Source organism: Podarcis cretensis, assembly GCF_951804945.1.
Source record: "Podarcis cretensis genome assembly, chromosome: 6".
In the NCBI taxonomy this organism is placed as follows: domain Eukaryota; kingdom Metazoa; phylum Chordata; class Lepidosauria; order Squamata; family Lacertidae; genus Podarcis; species Podarcis cretensis.
In genome coordinates this window covers 101,194,836-101,216,236 of record NC_137175.1, presented here as the reverse complement: position 1 = coordinate 101,216,236, position 21,401 = coordinate 101,194,836, and the positions used below count along the sequence as shown (strand labels likewise).

The following is a 21,401-nucleotide window of genomic DNA, read 5'->3' as shown; positions in this document are numbered from 1 at the left end:
TTAGTCGAGCCTGTCCTCGGTCTCGACAGAGCAGAGAACGCGGCTCTCGCTCGGCCAATCGCAAGCTTCCCCTGCCAGGACGCGGGGGAGGGACGGAGGGGGCCTTCCCCCAATCAGCGGCCTGGATGGTCGCGGCCTCTCTCTCTCTCTCTCTCAGCTCCCCCCCGCGGTGCCGGGACTTGATTGGCCCGCCCTCCCATCTCCCGCCTCCCCTCGCCACGGCCGGCGGGCAGCGGTGAGGCGCGAGGAGAAAGGCCGTTTCTGAGGCGCCCATAGATGCGCGTCTCCCGGGGCGGGAGCTGCCGCCTCTTTCGCCGACGCATGCCTCTCTTGGCGCGCGGGCTGCACCCGATGCGGCCGAGGGACACGAAAGAGCAGCCAGGCCGCCCCGGGGACCTGTACACGTGACGGGCGCTTCCCACGTGCGTCAGGCGGGAGGGGCGGTCCTGCGAGGGCCAGGCGGCGGGGAGGCCGAGGAGGCGCCGGCCGCAGGCGAGCGGGAGCGGCCATGGCCGGCGACAGCGAGCAGGGCGTGCAGGGCCGCGGGAGGCCGCCCGGCGACGGAGCAGGCGGCGGCGGGGAGCCTTTCCTCATCGGGGTCGGCGGAGGGACCGCCAGCGGCAAGGTGAGCGGGGGGCCGGGCGGCGGGGGCGGCGCGCTTCCCGCTCCAGGCGCCTCTCTGCACGCGCTCAGAGGCACTGTCGCCATCCAGATGGAGAGCAGCCCTCCGTGGCTGAGGGAGGGGGGCTAGAGCGTCCCGCCACGTGCGCGCAGCCGCCGCGCCCCGACCTCCCCCGCCCCCGTGCGCGCCCGCGCTTGAGGCCGGCTGGCTGGAGCCCGGGAGGGGCGGCCGGGGGGCTTCGGGAGCGCGCGCGAGGGGGATCGGGCGGCCACGCGGCGGCCTCGAGGGCCGACACGAGTGGGCGAGCGGGCTCCCGTTCTCCGTGTACGGGGAGCTCCGGGCCGAGAAGTGGCCCTTTGTCAAGGCAACAGCTGCGCGTGGAGCTCATTGAAGTAGTGTACGCTGATAGCGAAAAGTTTCCCCCAAAATACAGGTACAAGGATGGCATCCCTTTTTCCCAGGCGCTGCTCTCCTGCCCCTTAGAGATTGGAGTGGTGGGAGGGGGGTAGGTTTGCAGGCCTGCCGGTGAGTTGCTGGGAGCAGGTGCTGAGGGGGGAGCAAGCTGCTATAAGCAACAGCCCCGTCGGGTTCCTTGCGCAGCTAGCTGGGTGTCTCCACATTCCCGCAAGACAAAAGCCAGATTCCGACTATCCTGTTCTGGAGGAAAATAAGAGCTTAGCCTGTCCTTCCGTGGCTAGAAAGCCCTCAGGGTGGCTTTGCTCTGCTGGCTTATCCTTTGGTGGCAGGAATATGGTCACGGACTGGTGGGATCCTTCTCTTTCTGCTTCCCCTGCAGCTGGACTGATGAAACTCTAGTCTTGTTTCTCTTTTCTCCCCTCAAGTCCTTAAGACCCTGCATGCTTGGGGGTTTATATACTGTATTAAAACAGCCACTTGAAAACTCTTGATACCCGCTCCCACATTTTTTCCAGGCTTTGTGTTGTTCCTGAGACTTGATAGTCTCGAAGCAAAACAGCATGTCAGAATTCTAGGTTCATCTTGCACCTGCCCTTCCAAATAGCGGTTTGCAGTTTTTTTAAAAATATTTTTTTTATTAAGTTTTACACAAATATCTCCAATTAACAATTTCCCAATTAACATATTTTCATCTTTTTTTACTCCCCTCAGCTTCTCTGACAATCATCCGTATTTAAATTTATTATCTACGCATTCTCTAAAATTAGTATCGCCTTTTAAGATACCTTTACAAACATATTTGCATTCTTGCAATATTCCTTATTCTTTCACAAAGCTTCTTTAAAACCCACTAGCGTTGTTTGCTCATCACATACACTCTTCAAATACTCAGAAAATTTTCCCCAATCCTCAATGAACTTGTGATCTCCTTGGTATCTTATTTTTCCAGTTAGTTTGTCCAGTTCTGCATATTCCGTTAACTTCATTCTCCATTCCTCAAGAGTCGGTAGTTCTTCCTGCTTCCATTTTTGGGCCATTAATATTCTCGCTGCAGTTGTTGCATACTGAAAGAGTTTATGATCCTTTCTATTTATTTCATTTCTTGCGGTTTGCAGTTTTGAGTGCTGCAGGTGCTTCCGTTCTGGGTTTCTCTGCAGATGTCGGGGGTGAAGGCAACACAGATGTCACCATTCCCTCAGCTTCTAAGAAACTTGAGAGCTGTTCCTCCATTTTTCTTAAACTATTTACTGAGCTCTATTAGGAAAACAAATTAAGAGATGTTTTTAAATAGTGAGGTTTTTTTGTTTGAAATCACAACTCCCACCTTTAACAGCTGAATCAAGTGGCCAGTAATTGTTTGTTTCCTATTAAATTGAATTAATTTGGCAATGATTTTTAATAATTTGAAAATCAATAAAAATAATTGAAAAAAGCAATTGTTTGCTTCCTGTTTAAGTATTTGACCAATAAGTTCCACCTCCCCAATTTTCCTTGTTTTCCAGTGTAAAGCTGGCTCTGGGCTTCTTGGTGGAAGCCCCTTTCCCCCTTCCTTTCTCCTGTGAAACGTTATTTACTTCAGAATAAAAACAAAAACTTTGCCCTACTGTTTAAGCTTCTTTCCTCACTTCTCCCCTTCTGCATGTTTGTGTGTGATAGTCTCCCCACCCTTGTTATCCTTCCCATTTTCTCCTTCTCACCCATGAACTCTCCCAATTCTCCCCTCCCCCCTTTGCTTTCTCACATTGTTTCACCAACCCTATACTTCCTTATGTGCTGCTACTGCTTCCTTTTTATTCCCTCCCACCTACCCCACTGGCATTGTCTCCTGGACAATGACAGTTCTCTTTCTCAAGCTCTGGGAGGAAGACCTTTCATTGCCTACAGACAGCCACCCAATCTTAAACAACTCCTAACCCACAATAATACTACTACCAGACTTAACACGGACACTGGCACCAGAGCCTGCAATAAACCCAGATGCCAACTTTGCTGCCACATACACCCGGACAACATCATTACTGGCCCCAACAACATCACACATACCATCTCGGGACTATTTAATTGCTCATCGTCTAACATTGTGTATGCCATCAAATGCCAACAGTGTCCTTCAGCTCTCTATATTGGACAAACAGGCCAAACCTTACGCCAAAGGATAAACGGACATAAATCCGACATCAGGAATCACAAGACAGAGAAACTAGTAGGAGAACACTTCAATCTCCCAGGACATTCTATACAAGATCTCAAAGTAGCTGTTCTATTACAAAGGAATTTCAGAAATAGACTGGAAAGAGAAGCTGCTGAATTGCAACTTATCACCAAACTTAAAACCATGGAGAGACCTGGTCTTAACAAAGACATTGGATTCTTATCTCATTATACATGACAAAGCCATTTTTCACCTTCTCACCCCTTGCTTTTTCCTGTAAGACCTATTGCAGTCGTTAAGAGTCGTCAACAGGCTCATCACAGCTATCTGCCAATCACCCATTCCCACCACCCTTCTGAGTAATACCCCTCCCCACCTTCTCACTATATAGAAGGGTCTGGTGACTTCTGTTTCAGTGTATCTGAAGAAGTGTGCATGCACACGAAAGCTCATACCTAGAACTAACTTAGTTGGTCTTTAAGGTGCTACTGGAAGGATTTTTTTTCTTTTATTTTGTTTTAGTTATATATTTGGCAGATGTTGCCGTACTCCTTTCCAGAGGAGCCCCCTGCCCCTTGGAAGCTTGCGGATAAGTTGGGTCCTTTGCAACTGGAGGGTCAACACCTGTCAGTCCTTCAGTCCACCTCAGATTATGTTTCTCTCTCTCTCTCACTTTGCATCTTTTGCAGTCCTCTGTCTGTGCCAAAATAGTCCAACTGCTTGGTCAGAATGAAGTAGACCATCGCCAGAAACAAGTGGTGATTCTGAGCCAGGACAGCTTCTATCGTGTGCTCAGTACAGAGCAAAAAGCCAAAGCTCTCAAAGGCCAGTTCAACTTTGACCACCCAGGTAACTCATCATGAAGCCTGGGAAGGGAGTAGGGGGGCATAGGCTTTTTCCTTAGCTTCTACTTAGACTTCCCAAAGACAGAACTGGGAAATTGCAATGTCAAAACAACCTGCCCTGCTCAAGAGAGATCATTTGAGAGCTGTTGAGAGGAGGCCCCACCTTGACAATAGGATGTTGTTATTATTTATTAAATTTATATGCTGCCCTTCATCCATAGAGCTTAGAACAGTTCGCAGCAAAAAAAATGCAAGATAAAAACACAAAATACATAAAAGAAGAAGAAAAACAAAACAATATCCCTTTCCCCTGCAAACCTCTTATGTTCATCCTGCTACTTTAAATTTGCTTGGAGTACAAGCTTAACCAATTCTTTCTTCCCTTCAGCTACCCAAGTTACATAATATAACAATGTTCTGATCATTCATGATACTGATTATTGAAGTTATAACAATAAGTAATGAATAATTTTTGATTATTCTGTAGATGAAGTGGCTACCTAAATTAGCAGGTTACAGGCCTCAGAAAAAGAGAGGTAGAGCTGATCCATAGCTATCAAAAATTAAATTAAAGCAATGATATACAGTATAGTGGAAAACAATATAAAGCCAAGGTGAAACTACAATGAGCAAAGAGCAAAGAAGCAGGGGGAGGAAGAACAAAGTAGAAACCAGGCCTCCTGTTGGCTCCCCCCCCCCCCGCCGCCCATTGTACAGGTACCAAAGCTGAAGAGGCCTTTTCACTCATTCCCAAGCTCCAGATTTCCCACTGCAGTGGAAAGTTCTGTGTAAACTTATTTCAGATAGAAAAGAACCATGAGAGCAAAGATAATCTTGTTCACTCTGATGAAAGGACTGTTCGTCTCCACTGAGTGTGACAACCATTTCTCCCAAGCTTGAAACTACAGAATTGGAGAGGAATTATCTGGCAGCTACCCAGTGATTCCCCCCCACCAATACCCAGAGGCTGTTTGGCCAAGGCTCCTGGATCACCTTTGCCAGGTAGAGCCAAAATGGCAGGCCCCCCTCCCTTTCCTGTTCCAGAGCAGGAAATAAGAGTTTGGGGGCTTTCTTGGCTGGTGCTGCAGTCAGAGCCCACTAATTCCAAGCCATCCTTTCATTCAGAGGCTTCCTTGGCCACTGCTGTCAAGTGGGACTGGGTAGAAACCTGGCAGGCACAATTTCTGGTTAGCCAAAAATTGTATCTTTCTCGTGATCCAGAAGACTTCACCTAACTAGGAAGGCTTTGTGGGACGTTTATGCTTTCCTCTGAGGCTTCCTCTGCCTCACTAGGGAGACCTACCTAGAGAGACACAGCTGTTTAACTTCCCCTCTCTCATTCTTGCTACAGATGCCTTTGACAATGAGCTGATCGTCAAAACTCTTAGGGAGATATTGGAAGGGAAAACAGTTCAGATCCCCGTTTATGACTTTGTCTCTCATTCTCGGTAAGTCTGCTTCTCCCCTCTTTTGCTCTGTGCTTTGGATGTGGCGCTTTCCGTCTGCATTGCTTCTCATTAGCAGATCCTTCCAGTGAGCCCATGGTGGAAAACATTTGCATAAAATGTAAATGCTGCATCTTGCCCCAAAACCAACCTTTAATATCTAATGATCTAGTCGAAGGAAAATTGTAAAACAGTTCTTCCTACTTCCCTCCTGTTTATCAGAGGTAAACACTAATCTAGTGTTTGCTTTGGTAGAAGAAAACAGAGGTGGACTCCCATGTTGTGTCGGGTGCGTTCCCTGCAATGAAATGACAAGAAAGGAGCTGTTGCCTTCATTCAGTTTCACTATTCCAAATCCAGTGAATTGTAGCCTAGTGGTCTTCAACTGGTGGGTCGGGCCCCACACAAGGGTCACACCCCGATCCAAGGCTGGTCGCGACATGAGCACTCCAGTATGCAGCTACATGGTAAAAGATTAAGAAATGGTTCCCGAAAGGCATGTTTGCTCTAGACGTGGGTCTGAGAAGGTAGGAGGTACTTGGTCTAGAGTTTATTTTTGGGCAACTCCATGGCAATGATGACGACAAGACATAATTTCCTCTCCTCCCCCATTGCATCTGCCCTCTTCCTGCCAACAGACCAGAGCTATTCCAAATGATGAGGGGCCTTTTAAAGCTGGACTCCTCAGAGAAGTTGAAGGGATCCATGGAAGCAGACTGTGAACATTGTGCGTGCATCTTGTGAATGAAATCTCTTACATCCTCTCAGTTTAGGCTCCTTTGGTACAGGGCCACTTATCAATGTGGATAGGTTCTTTTCATGTTTCTATGTTTGCTTTTTAGTTTGCATAACCTGAGGAGGTAGCAAGTTGTGACATATCAGCAGGGAGCTTTCCCTGATCTCCTTTTTGTACTGTTTTCTCAGAAAAGAATCCTGAATCCAGTCAGACTGAAAGAGCGTTAAGACTCGTAATCTGGTGAACCGGGTTCGCCTCTCCGCTCCTTCACATGCAGCTGCTGGGTGACCTTGGGCTAGTCATACTTCGCTGAAGTCTCTCAGCCCCACTTGCCTCACAGAGTGTTTGTTGTGGGGGAGGAAGGGAAAGAAGAATGTTGAGACTCCTTAGGGTAGTGATAAAGCGGGATATCAAATCCAAACTCTTCTTCTTGACAAATCCAAGACTGTCCATTCTAAGCCCTACAGACAAGGATCATTCCCAGTAGGAAAAAATAAAAAGGAAGCAACTTTAGTTTTGCATTCCCAGATCCCAGATCCGGCGGGCTTTAGGACCCGGTTCCCAATCCTCATTCTCTGCTGTCCCGCGCTCCTGTACATTTGAACTTGCCTCTCGCGCCAGCCCAGTGACCTTTCTCCTAACCGTTACAGTACTTCGGTCACTGCTTCCCTCTTCCGGGACACTGGCCGGATCTGACCTCTCCTCCGTTGTCCGACTTTCTGATGGAGGCGTGGTCAGCCCTGCCTTATCTTCTCTCCCTGGTGGGGAATGCACTGGCCCCGATCCTTGGGACTCTTCCCCCCCACTCTGCTCTGGTGGGGAAGCTGGTCCTGATTTCCAGCTACTGCTCTGGGAGTCCCTGCTGCCCCCTTGCTCCTGGGGCATTCCCCTTGGGAACCCCCTACCCCTGGCCACTGGCGCCCCCTTCTGTGAATCTTCCGATTCGCTGGAGAGGCTCATGGAATCCCTCGGTCCACTGTCCTCTTCTCCTACGCTCCCCTTGGATTCTTCCCCTTCGCTCTCCATCTCCTCTCTTCCCTGTGCCTCTGCTCCTGAGCCCCTGACACATGCGCATATCTGGTGCCTTAAAAGAAGCAGCTGAGAACTAGAAAAAGTTTGCAACAAAAGTCTTTAACTCTTTGGAGGAGTGACTCCATGTGTCAAAAATGAGGCTGCTTCCTGCAGATCTTTTGTCTGTCTGTTCCTAAACTACCATTTTTAGTTCATGGATCTGTTTGAGAACTTTCGAGTCCTCAGTTGTAGTTCACGGGCATACTGAGTTCTGAGTGATAGGCTTGGGAAAGAGAAAAAAACAATCCTTTATGTGCTCATCCCTTCCTTTTCTTGAAGTTAAACCAATCAAAGTTTGGTTTTTTCACTTATTTCTTGGGCTGAAAAGAATTCTCAGGAAATTGCAGTCCTATGTGGATGGAGCAACAAACTGCTCCCAATCATTTTATTTATATATATTTATATATATAAATAATAATATGCCATGGCTCCATGTTACCTAAACATATACAAATAAATAAAACTAATTTAAATGTGAACAATAGCCTAATAAAAAAAACAAAAACAGGAGCATCATAAGGTCTTTGGATCAGACCCTGTTGTCATCTGCATGGCTTTCCTGACCATGCATTAATCTCTTTTGCGCATATTAACAGCAAAGAAGAGGCAGTGACTGTGTACCCTGCTGATGTGGTGTTATTTGAGGGCATCCTGGCCTTCTACAACCAAGAGGTTCGGGACCTATTCCAGATGAAGCTCTTTGTGGACACAGATGCAGACACCCGACTCTCCCGCAGGGGTAAGTTGATAGCCTTTTCAGATGAAGAGGGGAGTAAAAAGTTTATTTTAAAAATGAAGTTCACAACAGTACAAAAGCAAAGCATTGCACTTGAGGATAACGTGGTGGTGGTGGTGAGGGAAAACCTTGTTTTCCCATAGTTGTCAGGCTTCCATGTTGGCTGATCTGAGCTTTCTGCTCTCCTACTTTCAATGCCCACTGGGTTCTGGGGGATGGGGGGTGGAATGCTTTCTAAAGACACTGAGTGTTGTCAGCTGTCTCTCCCCTGGTGCTGCTGCTGCTTCCTATTCCTCTCCCAATATTTCCCAGCTTCTCCCCTCTGCAGCCTTTCAGCTGTGACCTCTCGCAAACTCCTGTTGTCAATCTACGCTGTCTCCTTCTTCTCTGGTAGATTCAGGTGGAGGAGGCGGTATCCACCATTCCTCCACCTCTACCCAGTCTCTGACAAGAGTGGAGGAAGGGGGTACTTTGTGGGTTGTCATTACCCACCCTTTCGAAAGGGTACATCTAGGGGCAGGGCAGCCCCCTTGCCCGTTCAATTTCTGCCAGCTCCACTGCAAGACACTGTTGCTTCCTTAGCCAGCAGCCCCCAGGCACAGCACAGAAAAGTTGGGAAAGCCATTTTGAAAAACCTTTACTTTGTCTTCCTACACTCAATCTGTTCCTCCGCCCCCTGCTTTTGGGCTTCTGCCTCCAGCAGTAGTTTTCTCTCTCCCTCCCGCTCTCTTCAGCTGCCTCCTTCCCCCAGGGCCTTGCAAGCCTCTGGAGGCTCCTGGTGGTTCAGGGTGGAGGAGGTGGAAAATGGATGGAGAACAGTGGAGCATTTACTGTGAAGATGGAGCTCGCCTGGATGAACATTGGCCCCCCTGTACAGGGTACCCCGGGAGTTCCTCACCCCAGGAGGTTACTCCCTGGCTGCAGAGTTAGTGGGGCACCTGCAAAGGCCCATTTGGGTGCTGTCTCCCCCTGGGATGTGACTTTTGCCCCCGAGGGGCTAGCCTGGCTTGTATAGGCTTTGGGCCTCCCCTTCCCTCCTGCAGACCCCATGGTCCAGCAGCATCTCCCAGTTGGAAAGACGCCTCCAGTTGGGAGGGGCAGCAGCTTCCTCATGCGAGCAACCTGGAGGCAGGCACAGCTAAGAGCTGTTGGGGCTGCTGAGCCCACCGTCTGTGGAGGCTACTGTTCAGCACCGTGGGAGTGGCCCTGTGGTGTCTTACATGCATCTTGTTCCGCATTGCAGAAGTCTCATACTCCTTTCCAACCTGGCTTTGAGTAGTGCAGTGTTGTATTTTCCCCACCCAGCGCAAGTTCCTGTTCTTATTAACTTCTTGGGGGGGGGGAATGGGACACTTTGGTATTCAAGTTTTATTTTCTTTGTTTAAAGAAAAACTATCTCTGTAGTTTAAGGCTTGCTCTTTGCAGAAAAAGAAAAAGCAAGCCGCTTAGAGCACCATATTCTTCTTGGCTGGGCAACCTGTCAGTGTAGCTGTGTTCTAGCTCTGCTGCTGTCAGTCTCCTCCTCATGGTTTCTTTTCCCCCTGCAGTTCTCCGAGACATAAGCGAGAGAGGCAGGGACCTGGAGCAGATCTTATCTCAGTATATTACATTTGTGAAGCCAGCCTTTGAAGAATTCTGCTTGCCTGTGAGTAAAGGATATGGTAGCCCCAGGGCTTTTGCATCTCTGTCAGTGCTGGGCTGGCCTCTTTGTGAGTGCCTGGGAGGCTCACAAGGGGGAAAGATTTGTTGGGTGCTTTCTCTTCCCAGTTAGAGCTTTGTATTCCTGTCCATGAGAGAGATTAACTTTGGATATTTTTGTGCTGGACATTCCACAAACAGGTGCTCAAAATAAATTGTGGCATATGAAGTTGGTTTTTTGCAGGCTCTTTGCACTTGTCACAATTTCTCACACTTTTATCTGTTACCATAAGGGCTGAGGGCTTTCTGTGAATGCATCCCTGCTGCAATTCCAGGGTCTCTTTCTGCAGAGCTTCCTCAAGTGATCCTGCAACAGCTGCCATATTATTTAAGTTTTGTCACACTTGAAAGATGTAACAAATGTATCATGGCATAAACTTCCGTAGACTAGTGTCAGGGAACTGCCATTGGAGCCAGAGGCGGAGGGAAGGCTCCAGAGGGATGCCGGAGAGGGTCCCAGTAGGGAGAGAGGCAGCCCATCCGCTGGGGAAGGAAATCAGCGTAGCACCAGTGGAGGATGGGGGCAGATGGGGGAATCGGAGAGAAGGCTCCACCCCCATCGCAAGGAAGGTACCCCAGGACTACAATGCATTCCGAACGGAAATAGAGTACGCTTTGGAATTGCAGCATAATGACTTTGCTTATGACGGGAAGAGGGTAGCGTACATTGTGGGGCATCTGGAGGATGAGGTGCGCGAGTGGATCAGGCCCCTAATGGTGACGCAAAATGATGCCTTGAAGGACCTTAAGAAATTTTTTCAGGCGATGAATGCGATGTATTCCAGCGAAGTGGAGCAAAGTGCGACTCGGTGGGAACTGATGGGGTGCAAGCAGGGGAGCCAGTCCGTTAGAGACTACTGGTCGCGCTTTGCGATGTTGATCCACTGGCTTGGTTGGGATCTGGACTCTGAACCAATACAAATGTTGTTTGAGGAGGGGTTGTCCCCAACGGTGAAAGACGAGTTGTCCCGCGTGCCCCGCCCACAGTCGATGGATCAACTGACCAAGGCTGTGCTTGCGATTGGAGTACAGCAGGAAGCGCGGGCTCAGGAGAAACGCGAACTGAGAGGAGAACGTTGCTATGACTACCGCATTCCTGAAATACCGAGACAGGTTTCCCAGGCGGCTGAGCCAGTGGAAACTCCAGTGAAGGTCGCAAGAAGGAGGGGAAGGATTGGAAAACTACCAAGAAGTGTTTCCTCTGCCAGCGGCCAGGACATTTTGCCAGGGTCTGCCCTCAAAGGAAAGTCTGGCAAGGGATGGTGGGGGCTGCTGGCTGTGAGGAGAAGGGGGAAGAAGGGCAGGCGCAGGGAAATGACAACGCCTGGCTGCCAACCAGCAGGGGCAGCAGCCAGGCCAACAACCAATAGAAGTGCCCCAGCCTGACCCTCCCAAGGCAGCAATAGCCATAGAAGTGGTGCTAGAACTCCCGAATGGGCACCCAGTTAAGGTTAAGGGGCTGCTGGATTCGGGCAGCTCCTGTAATTTCTTCAGCAGGGACTTTGCTCTGGAGCACCAACTTCACCTGCTGCCCCTGGATTTTCCCTTGCAAGTGACTACCATTGATGGCAGGGAACTTCTGGAGGGGAAGTGACACACCAGATCCCGCCAATGCGAGTGAGGGTTTCCAGGCACACGGAGACCATCGCTTTTCACGTGGCCACACTGGCAGGACCTCCAGTAATACTGGGAATGAGCTGGCTGGCACTGCATGATCCAGTAGTGTCATGGCATCAGCGGTCAGTCACCTTTGGGTCAGCTTACTGCTTGGAACACTGTCTGGGGGGGAGAACCCAAGAATGACGGTGGCCAGGGTGGCTGGGCTGGCCGTAGAACAAAGAGGGGAGGTGCCACCACAACATGCTGACCTGAAGGAGGTCTTCAGCGAGAAGGAGGCAGATAGACTACCCCCCCACAGGCCCTTTGACTGCCAAATCAACTTACTCCCAGGGGCTCAGTTGCCGGTGGGCAAGCTGTATGCCATGTCCGACCTGGAGATGCAGGAATTGCGGCAGTTTATTGACAAGAACCTGAAGAGGGGGTTCATAAGGGAATCAAAGGCGGTGGGGGGCAGTCCGGTGTTCTTTGTGGACAAAAAAGACACTAATCAGCCCAGGCTTGTAGTGGATTACCGGGCCTTGAACCTGGTGTCAGAACCCGTGACCTTCCCAATGCCCAGGATTGACGACATTTTAACACGTGTGAGGCAGGCGAAAATTTTTACCAAACTGGACCTCAGGGGAGCACACAATTTGATTAGGATAAAGGAGGGGGACGAATGGAAAACTACCATGTTCACCCCCCTGGGGGCTTTTGAGTACTTGGTCATGCCATTTGGATTACAATCGGGCTCCGCCTGTTTTCAAGCTTTCATGCACCACGTGTTGGGACCCCTGCTGTACAAGAATTGCATAGCCTTTTTAGATGACGTCTTAATCTATTCGGACAATGAGAAGCAACACGTCAGAGACATCAGGGAAGTACTACAGTGACTGCAGAAGCACCAGTTGTTGGTCAAGCTGGAAAAATGCCAATTTCACGCCAGAGAAGTCGAGTTTCTGGGGTACAAGTTGTCAGACAAGGGACTAGCTATGGACCCAAGCAAGGTGAAGGCAGTGCTGGAATGGAAGGCCCCCAAAACCCGGAAGGATGTGCAGAGGTTCTTAGGGTTCAGCAACTTCTACAGGAAGTTCATAAAGAACTTTGCTCACTTAACCGCGCCCATCATAGATTGTCTCAGTAGCAAAAAGAAGTTTGCATGGACAGAAAGTGCCCAGCTCTCCTTTGAGAGACTGAAGAAAGCGTTCGCTTTGGAGGAGCAGCTCCTACATGTTGATCTGGAGAAGCCCATGAGACTGGAGACGGACGCGTCCGACCAAGCCGTGGGAGCGGTCCTTTTGCAGCCCGGGGCCAAGCAGGGCTGGAGGCCGTGTGCCTTTTTCTCAAGGAAGCTGAGCAAGTCAGAGCAAAACTATACAGTGTATGATCGAGAACTGCTGGCAATCTATGCGGCGTTTCGGCAATGGAGACATCTGTTGATAGGGGCGCGGCACAAGATCCAGGTTTGTACTGACCATAAGAACTTGGAATACTGGCGGACCGCACGAGTGCTCAACCAGAGACAGATTCGATGGGCCCAGGAGTTCTCCAAGTTTTCCTTCGAGATCAGATACGTGCCGGGAGAGGAAAACGTAAGAGCCAACGTTCTCTCCCGGAAACCAGAGTACATGGAAGGAGAGGGGCCGCCGGAGGTACGACACGTGTTTCCAGAGGACCGATGGGTGTGTGGGGGAGCGTTGGTTGGGAAACGAGAACTGACCGGGCTTACTAGAGACGACGTGTTCGCTCAAGCAAAAATCAGGGAACTCCGGAATGGAAGGGAAGACCAGGGAGGGTTTGAGGAAAAAGAAGGGCTGCTGTACTATAAGGGGGCACTGTATGTACCGGGGGGAACCTTGAGGGAGAAGGTACTCAAGCAACTCCATGACAACCCAACAGCTGGGCACTTTGGGCAACATAAGACCACGCTGCTCGTCACCAGGCAGTTCTGGTGGCCAAAGGCGAGGGAAGACGTATGAGAATATGTACGGGGGTGCGACCGATGCCAGAGGGCAAAGGGGGAGAGGGCTGCCCCCGCAGGGTTACTGGAACCCTTGCCCACACCGGGAAGACCCTGGGAAGTGGTGTCCATTGATTTTATGACAGATCTGCCCAGATCAAGGCGGAAAACAGCAGTCATGGTAGTAGTCGATCTACTGACAAAAATGTGCCATTTCATAGTTTGCTCACATGCGGTGACTGCAGAGGAGATAGCCAGGTTGTTTGTGGATCACATCTTCAGGCTGCATGGGACTCCCTTGAGGGTCATCTCGGATCGCGGGAAACAATTTACTTCCCGGTTCTGGAGGAAGCTCATGAGCTTGCTACAGGTCGAGGTGGGCTTCTCTCTTTTTTTTTATAACAATATTTATTAGTTTTCCAATTTTAAAACAAAACAACCACAACAACATAAAAACATCGACAAATACAAACAAACACACAAATATAAGTTCTTAACCTCATTTTCATAAGCCTCCTTTCTCGGACTTCCCCATACCTCACCCTTTTTACATCCTTATTTTACAATTTTTCAGCAACCATTTTAGCCAATTAAATTTAAATTTGTTATCTTTCTCAATTTCACCTTAAATCATCAAACATTTTCGGCTGTAATTCTGCATCTTCCTTCCCCTTGACATTTTAACACTCATCAATATTGTAACAGTTCTTAAGATAAGCTTTGAATTTCTTCCAATCTTCCTCCACCGTCTCTTTCTCTTGGTCGTGGATTCTGCCAGTCATTTCTGCCAATCCCATAAAGTCAATCACTTTCGTCTGCCATTCTTCCAGTGTGGGGAGTTCTTGTGTCTTCCAATACTTTGCTAGAAGGATCCTTGCTGCTGTAGTGGCGTACATAAAAAAAGTCCTATCCTTCCTTGACACCAATTGGCCAACCATGCCCAAGAGAAATGCCTCTGGTTTCTTATGAAAAGTACATTTAAGTACCTTCTTAATTTCATTATAGATCATTTCCCAAAAGGCTTTAATCTTTGGGCAGGTCCACCAAAGGTGAAAGAAGGTACCTTCAGTCTCATTACATTTCCAACATTTATTATTGGGCAGATGATAAATCTTCGCAAGTTTGACTGGGGTCATGTACCACCTGTAAATCATTTTCATAATGTTTTCTCTTAGGGCATTACATGCTGTGAATTTAATACCGGTGGTCCATAACTGTTCCCAGTCAACAAACATAATGTCATGACCAATGTCCTGTGCCCATTTAATCATGGCTGATTTAACTGTCTCATCTATTGTATTCCACTTCAGCAACAAATTGTACATTCTTGATACATTCTTAGTATTGGGTTCTAACAGTTCTGTTTCCAATTTCGATTTCTCCACCTGGAAGCCAATTTTCCTGTCTTGTTTAAAAGTTTCCATTATTTGGTAATAATGAAGCCAATCTCGCACCTTGGGCTTTAATTTCTCAAAACTCTGTAGTTTAAGTTCACCACTTTCTTGTTCTAAGATTTCAGAATATTTCGGCCATTTGGATTCCATGTCAAGTTTCTTCACCTCCTTAGCCTCCATAGGTGATAACCACCTAGGAGTTTTATTTTCCAACAAATCCTTATACCGAATCCAAACATTATATAATGCTTTCCTAACAATATGGTTTTTGAAACCCTTGTGAACTTTAACCTTGTCATACCATAAATATGCATGCCAACCAAACCTATTATCAAATCCTTCCAGATCCAGAATATCTGCATTCTCAAGAAGTAGCCAATCTTTCAACCAGCAGAAAGCTGCCGATTCATAGTACAGTCTCAAATCCGGCAGGGCAAACCCCCCTCTTTCTTTTGCATCAGTAAGTATCTTAAATTTTATTCTGGGCTTTTTGCCCTGCCAGACAAATTTAGATATATCTTTCTGCCACTTCTTTAAACAGTCCAATCTGTCCACAATCTGTAATGTCTGAAACAAAAATAACATTCTAGACAATACATTCATCTTAATTACAGCAATTCGGCCTAACAAGGAAAGCTTCAAATTCGACCATATTTCTAGATCTTTCCTTACCTCTGTCCAATATTTATCATAATTGTCTTTAAATAAGTTCACATTTTTAGATGTCATGTTAATCCCCAAGTATTTTACTTTCTTTACCACCACTAACCCAGTTTCATTTTGGAATCTCTCTCTTTCAACATTTGTTAAGTTTTTTTTTCCAGAACTTTAGTTTTTAGTTTGTTCAACTTAAATCCTGCCACCTGACCAAAAAATTGAATTAGCTCTAAAACTCTTTTTGTACTAGTGTCTGGCTCTTGTAAAGTCAATACTAGGTCATCTGCAAATGCCTTCAATTTATAGTGTTTAGCTCCGACCTGAACTCCTTTTACCAGCTGGTCCCCCCTGATCATGTTCAACAAAACCTCCAGGACTGATATGAAAAGTAATGGGGATATCGGGCACCCCTGCCGTGTCCCTTTTTCTATGGAAAGTTCGTCAGTAACCACATTGTTTACTATTAACTTAGCCTTTTGTTCAGAATATATTACACTTATACCATTTTCAAACCTTTGACCTACCCCCATCCCATGGAGATTCTTCTTCATAAACTTCCAAGAGATATTATCAAAGGCTTTCTCCGCATCCACAAAAATCAGGACTGCCTTCGTGTTAATATTTACAGTTAGCAGTTCCATAATATCAATTATGTTCCTTACATTATCTGATAAGTGTCTTCCTGGGAGAAAGCCTGCCTGGTCCTTATGAATCTCCTCCATTAAAACCCTCTTCAGTCTTTTTGCTAAAATGTCAGCAAATATTTTGTAATCCACATTAAGTAGTGATATAGGGCGAGGTCGAGGTGGGCTTCTCGACGGCGAGGCATCCGGAAACCAATGGGCAAGCAGAAAGAGCGAACAGTATACTCCAGCAGTACCTACACTGTTATGTCAGTAAGAGACAGAACGATTGGGTAGAGAAACTAGCGTTGGCTGAATTTGTGTACAATAACGCTGAATATGTGTCCACGGGAATGAGCCCGTTCATGGCCAATTATGGGTGTCATCCCAGGGCCTTCCCGGGGAGGGGGGAGGAAGGATGGAGGGTACCCGCGGCAGAGCAGTTTGCAGAAGAAATGGAGGCCTTGCACCAGCAACTCAAGATGAACTTGGAACAGGCCAAGGAAGCTTACAAGAGGCAGGCGGACAAGCACCGTCGGGAGGGGGAGGCCATAAGGGTGGGAGACCGGGTGTGGTTGTCAACCCAAGGGTTACCCCTAAAGGGAGGGTGCAAAAAGTTGCAGCCGAGAAGGCTGGGGCCTTTTGAGGTAACACAACAGGTGAAATGTAAAGTATTGCACTTGGGCAAAAAAAATGAGAGGCACAAATACAAGATGGGTGACACCTGGCTTGAGAGCAGTACATGTGAAAAGGATCTAGGAGTCTTGGTTGACCACAAACTTGACATGAGCCAACAGTGTGACGCGGCAGCTAAAAAAGCCAATGCAATTCTGGGCTGCATCAATAGGAGTATTGCATCTAGATCAAGGGAAGTAATAGTGCCACTGTATTCTGCTCTGGTCAGACCTCACCTGGAGTACTGTGTCCAGTTCTGGGCACCACAGTTCAAGAAGGACACTGACAAACTGGAACGTGTCCAGAGGAGGGCAACCAAAATGGTCAAAGGCCTGGAAACGATGCCTTATGAAGAACGGCTAAGGGAGCTGGGCATGTTTAGCCTGGAGAAGAGGAGGTTAAGGGGTGATATGATAGCCATGTTCAAATATATAAAAGGATGTCACATAGAGGAGGGAGAAAGGTTGTTTTCTGCTGCTCCAGAGAAGCGGACACGGAGCAATGGTTCCAAACTACAAGAAAAAAGATTCCACCTAAACATTAGGAAGAACTTCCTGACAGTAAGAGCTGTTCGACAGTGGAATTTGCTGCCAAGGTGTGTGGTGGAGTCTCCTTCTTTGGAGGTCTTTAAGCAGAGGCTTGACAACCATATGTCAGGAGTGCTCTAATGGTGTTTCCTGCTTGGCAGGGGGTTGGACTCGATGGCCCTTGTGGTCTCTTCCAACTCTATGATTCTATGATTCTATGATTCTATCAATCCGGTGGCATTCAAGCTCAGGTTGTCTGATAGCATGAAGATACATCCTGTGTTCCACAGGTCCCTACTTTCACCGTACAGGGAGGGACGGGAATTTTCGGGACGGGAGGGAGGAGTCACCCGCAGGTAGAGGAGAGGCATCGCTGCAACCAAGCCACGGAAATACTCGACTCATGGTGGCGAGGTCGCCAGGTGGAGTACTTGGTAGCGTGGGAGGGAGAACCTTGGTCAGAAAACACGTGGGTCCCCGCTGAGTCGATCAATGACGGGTATCTGGTGGAAGAATTCCACAGCTTGTTCCCAGATAAACCAAAACCACTAGCGAGATTCTGGGAGGAAGAATTTGGAACCACAGACGACGAAGAGGACTTTGTGGGTTTTCCTGCCTCCGAAGAGGAGGGAGGGGAGGTGTCAGAGGGAGAAGAATCGGACTGGGAGGCCCACCCCGCGGGTAGAGACCGGAGCGGGTGGGAAGCGGGGTTTGAATCCTCAGAGGATGCTGACAGCTCCTTCAGGGGATTCCCTGCATCATCGGCCGAGGAAAGGGACGAGTTTGAGTCGGAAATTCGGGCCGGGGGTGGAGGGGGTCCTGGGGGGGAGGTAGATGTCAGGGAACTGCCATCGGAGCCAGAGGCGGAGGGAAGGCTCCAGAGGGATGCCGGAGAGGGTCCCAGTAGGGAGAGAGGCAGCCCATCCCCTGGGGAAGGAAATCAGCGTAGCACCAGTGGAGGATGGGGGCAGATGGGGGAATCGGAGAGAAGGCTCCAGGACTCCTCGCCGGAGACCAGCGGGGAGAGCACGGGTCCTCCGCTCCCCACACCCTCCCTGCGCAGAAGACTTCCGCGCAGGGAGAGTAGGAGGAGACTGGGCGTCAAAGAACTTCTTTGCTGGAAGAAGTTCAAGAAACGCCCACTGACGGATTCTGCCAGCGATTGAGACAGCCACAGATGGGTGGCTGTCCGGACAGAAAGGGTTCACCCAGGTAACCCAGCCAGGTGTGGCGCCAACTTACGCACGAGCAACCCCCTAGAACCATTACAACTAGATACTGTGTAAAAAGTGCACACAAATCCATATCTCATGGGTGTGCATGTTTTTTCTTTGTTACATAACTTTATTATCATTAGTAATAATAACTTAAAATTAATTTTCTCTATGTCTCCAGTTCAGGGAAGGGCTGGGGGACGCAGGTGGCGCTGTGGGTTAAAGCCTCAGCGCCTAGGACTTGCCGATCGAAAGGTCGGCGGTTCGAATCCCTGCGGCGGGGTGCGCTCCCGCTGCTCGGTCCCAGCGCCTGCCAACCTAGCAGTTCGAAAGCACCTCCGGGTGCAAGTAGATCAATAGGGACCGCTTACCAGCGGGAAGGTAAACGGCGTTTCCGTGTGCGGCTCTGGCTTGCCAGAGCAGCGATGTCACGCTGGCCACGTGACCCGGAAGTGTCTCCGGACAGCGCTGGCCCCCGGCCTCTTGAGTGAGATGGGCGCACAACCCCAGAGTCTGTCAAGACTGGCCCGTACGGGCAGGGGTACCTTTACCTTTACCTTTACCTTTACAGGGAAGGGCTATCAGTGGCTACTCCGCACTGTGTGTGTGTTCTGTCTCCACTGTCAGGCGATATGTCTCTGAATTGCAGTTTCTGAGAATGACAGGTGGAGAGAGTTATGCTCTGGCTCTGGGAGGCCACTGTGAGTGCTGGACTAGTTGGGCCTTTGGCCTGATCCAGCAGGCTCTCCTTATGTACTTAAGGGGCCACAAAGTCTCCTCTTTTTTGCTGTGAAATGTGGAAGCTGGCAGCAGTTCTGCCAGGGGAAAAGGGGAGCAAGGAAATGTATTTTCAGCATTCATTACTTCATCAACTGTTTGAGCTGAGGAGAAAAAATTCTAAAGCAGTTCTCTCAAACGGGTATGGGTAACAGCTCTGGATTTCATCTGCAGCACCCTGTAATGTGATTTTATCTTTCTGGCAGACCAAGAAGTATGCTGATGTGATTATCCCAAGGGGCGTGGATAATCTTGGTGAGTAGTTGACGTTTCAAGTACAATACTTGCATTTGACTTGTGCAGCTGTTTCTGGAGAATGTGAAACTGGAGAGGGTAATTATGAGGATTTGGGTTTCTACAGCCTTGGAAGCAATGCAGCAATTCCTTTTCTTATTCCTGCATTGCAGGGGGTGGGGTTAGATGACTCTTGGGGTCCCTTCCAACTCTGCAAGAAAAGGATAGATTTGTTGAGAGAGGACTATGGTGTGGAGTAGAGAGAGATGTTGAGTATGTGTGGAGGGCGATGAGGCATTTTGAAGGAAACTTGGGACTCTGCGGACTATATTCTAATCACTCCTCCTCTTCTCTGCCCAGTGGCCATCAATCTGATTGTGCAGCACATCCAGGACATTCTGAACGGAGGCCTTGGCAAGCGCCAGCCCAACGGCTGCCTGAATGGCTACACTCCTCCCCGCCTGCAACAGCACTCAGAAGCAAGCAGCCGGCCACATTGACCTCAGGGCTGCTGCCTTAGGAACTGAATGCCCTTGGTTCCTGCCCTGTATTTACAGCCCCAATGTACAAACACGCTTGCCGGGCTTGGTGGCTTCTTTTCTGACTGATGGATAGATTGATGAGTCTGTGCTAAGGACTCTTGCTTCCATGGTCAGATTTTGCCTTCCTAGGGTGGCTCTGCTCCAAACTCCAACACGGGGCAATACATTCCTACAGCGAGGATGCTGATGATTTCTAGGTTTTGTGGAAGGTTTTTGTGAAAGGTGGCATCTCTGTCTTTGGGGAAGATGGTGCTGTGTGCAGTGAATTGGGGAAAGGAATTGAACCAGAACTGGGTGCCCAAATGGCTCTGCCACTAGCTTCATATCGCATCTGGACCTCAGGTTTGTATTATCAGCTAAGAAGGGAGGGAAGGGGGTAAGGAAAGCACCATTTTTGGCATGTGCTTTCAGATATGTAGATCATTGGGCTCTGCTATGATGAGAGATGGGGGAGCTTTTAAGAGGAAAAGGTTTCAACTAAAGTCTCACCTGGGCTCAGAATGCCCGTTTTCATCCCCCTACTGCTGAGCAATAGTTCTGCAACGGGCTAATCTTAAAAGTGATGAGAGCAAGGCAGACACAACTCCTGAGTGCTGCTTGGCTTTAAGCCTGCACCCATGTGACTATATGGCCACATACTCTCTGCCTTCCCAAGTATTCCTGAGCCAGCCTCAGAACTGGTATTCATCTGATGCCTTTGGATCACCAGAAGTTCTGCATGTTCATCCTAGTGGTGCTAAACACAAGAGTGTTGTGTGTCCATCCCAGCCAGGGAGCAATGTATAGATACTGACTTGGAGCAGGGCTAATAGTGAGCATTTCTGACTGGGCCCTGGGAATGAATGGGGAGTGACCAGGACACAGGAAAAGGGGTGCGTGTGCCATGGTGCTCAGTGTAGGGTTGTGCTGATACAGATTGAAGCAGTCAACAATGTTTTCTACCACCCCCACCCACCTTAATGGTGTGGTTGGAGAGAGAAGGTGCTTGTATGTCCTCTGGTGTTTTGGGTCCTGGCTGGCTGACAAGCCACAGCTAAATATTAGCAGCTTCCTGCTCCTGTCCTAGAAGGGGAATAGGAAGAGCCACTTGTTTTGCCTGCAAGTCTAGGAGGCTTGTTCTTCAGGGTTTAGATGGAATTTCTGGATAAGATCAGGTGGGAGAACTCTTGGGACTTTGCTCTTTTCCGTAATTATTGCTTTCAAGATGTAATATTCAGACTTAATAAAGGTGGCATGAAAAGTGTATTGTGGTTTTTGTTTATAATTTTGGTCACGCTGAATACTCTTTCCTAGGCGTAACATCAGGTGCTCTAGAATTCTGTATTTAAAAAGATCTCCTGTAGCATACACATTGAACTCATCTGTATGCATGAGTTCTGTTTGCACACATAAACTATGCCATTCTACATGCATTATCGTAACATGCCTTGCAAAATTTAGAATGGTCTCTTTTTCTGAACAATGAACATGTGACAAA

General features: G+C 48.6%; 1 protein-coding gene across 1 annotated transcript; it reads left to right on the top strand.

Annotated features, from left to right (window-relative positions):
* The first annotated feature begins 392 nt into the window (after positions 1 to 392).
* Positions 393 to 21,167, top strand: UCK2 (uridine-cytidine kinase 2). The gene is made up of 7 exons (XM_079981732.1): positions 393 to 625; positions 3,881 to 4,040; positions 5,388 to 5,484; positions 7,885 to 8,027; positions 9,572 to 9,669; positions 19,355 to 19,403; positions 19,743 to 21,167. Exons 1-7 carry the CDS (start codon positions 509 to 511, stop codon positions 19,880 to 19,882), a joined length of 804 nt encoding a protein of 267 aa, XP_079837858.1. The 5' UTR covers positions 393 to 508; the 3' UTR covers positions 19,883 to 21,167.
* The last annotated feature ends 234 nt before the right edge of the window (positions 21,168 to 21,401 follow it).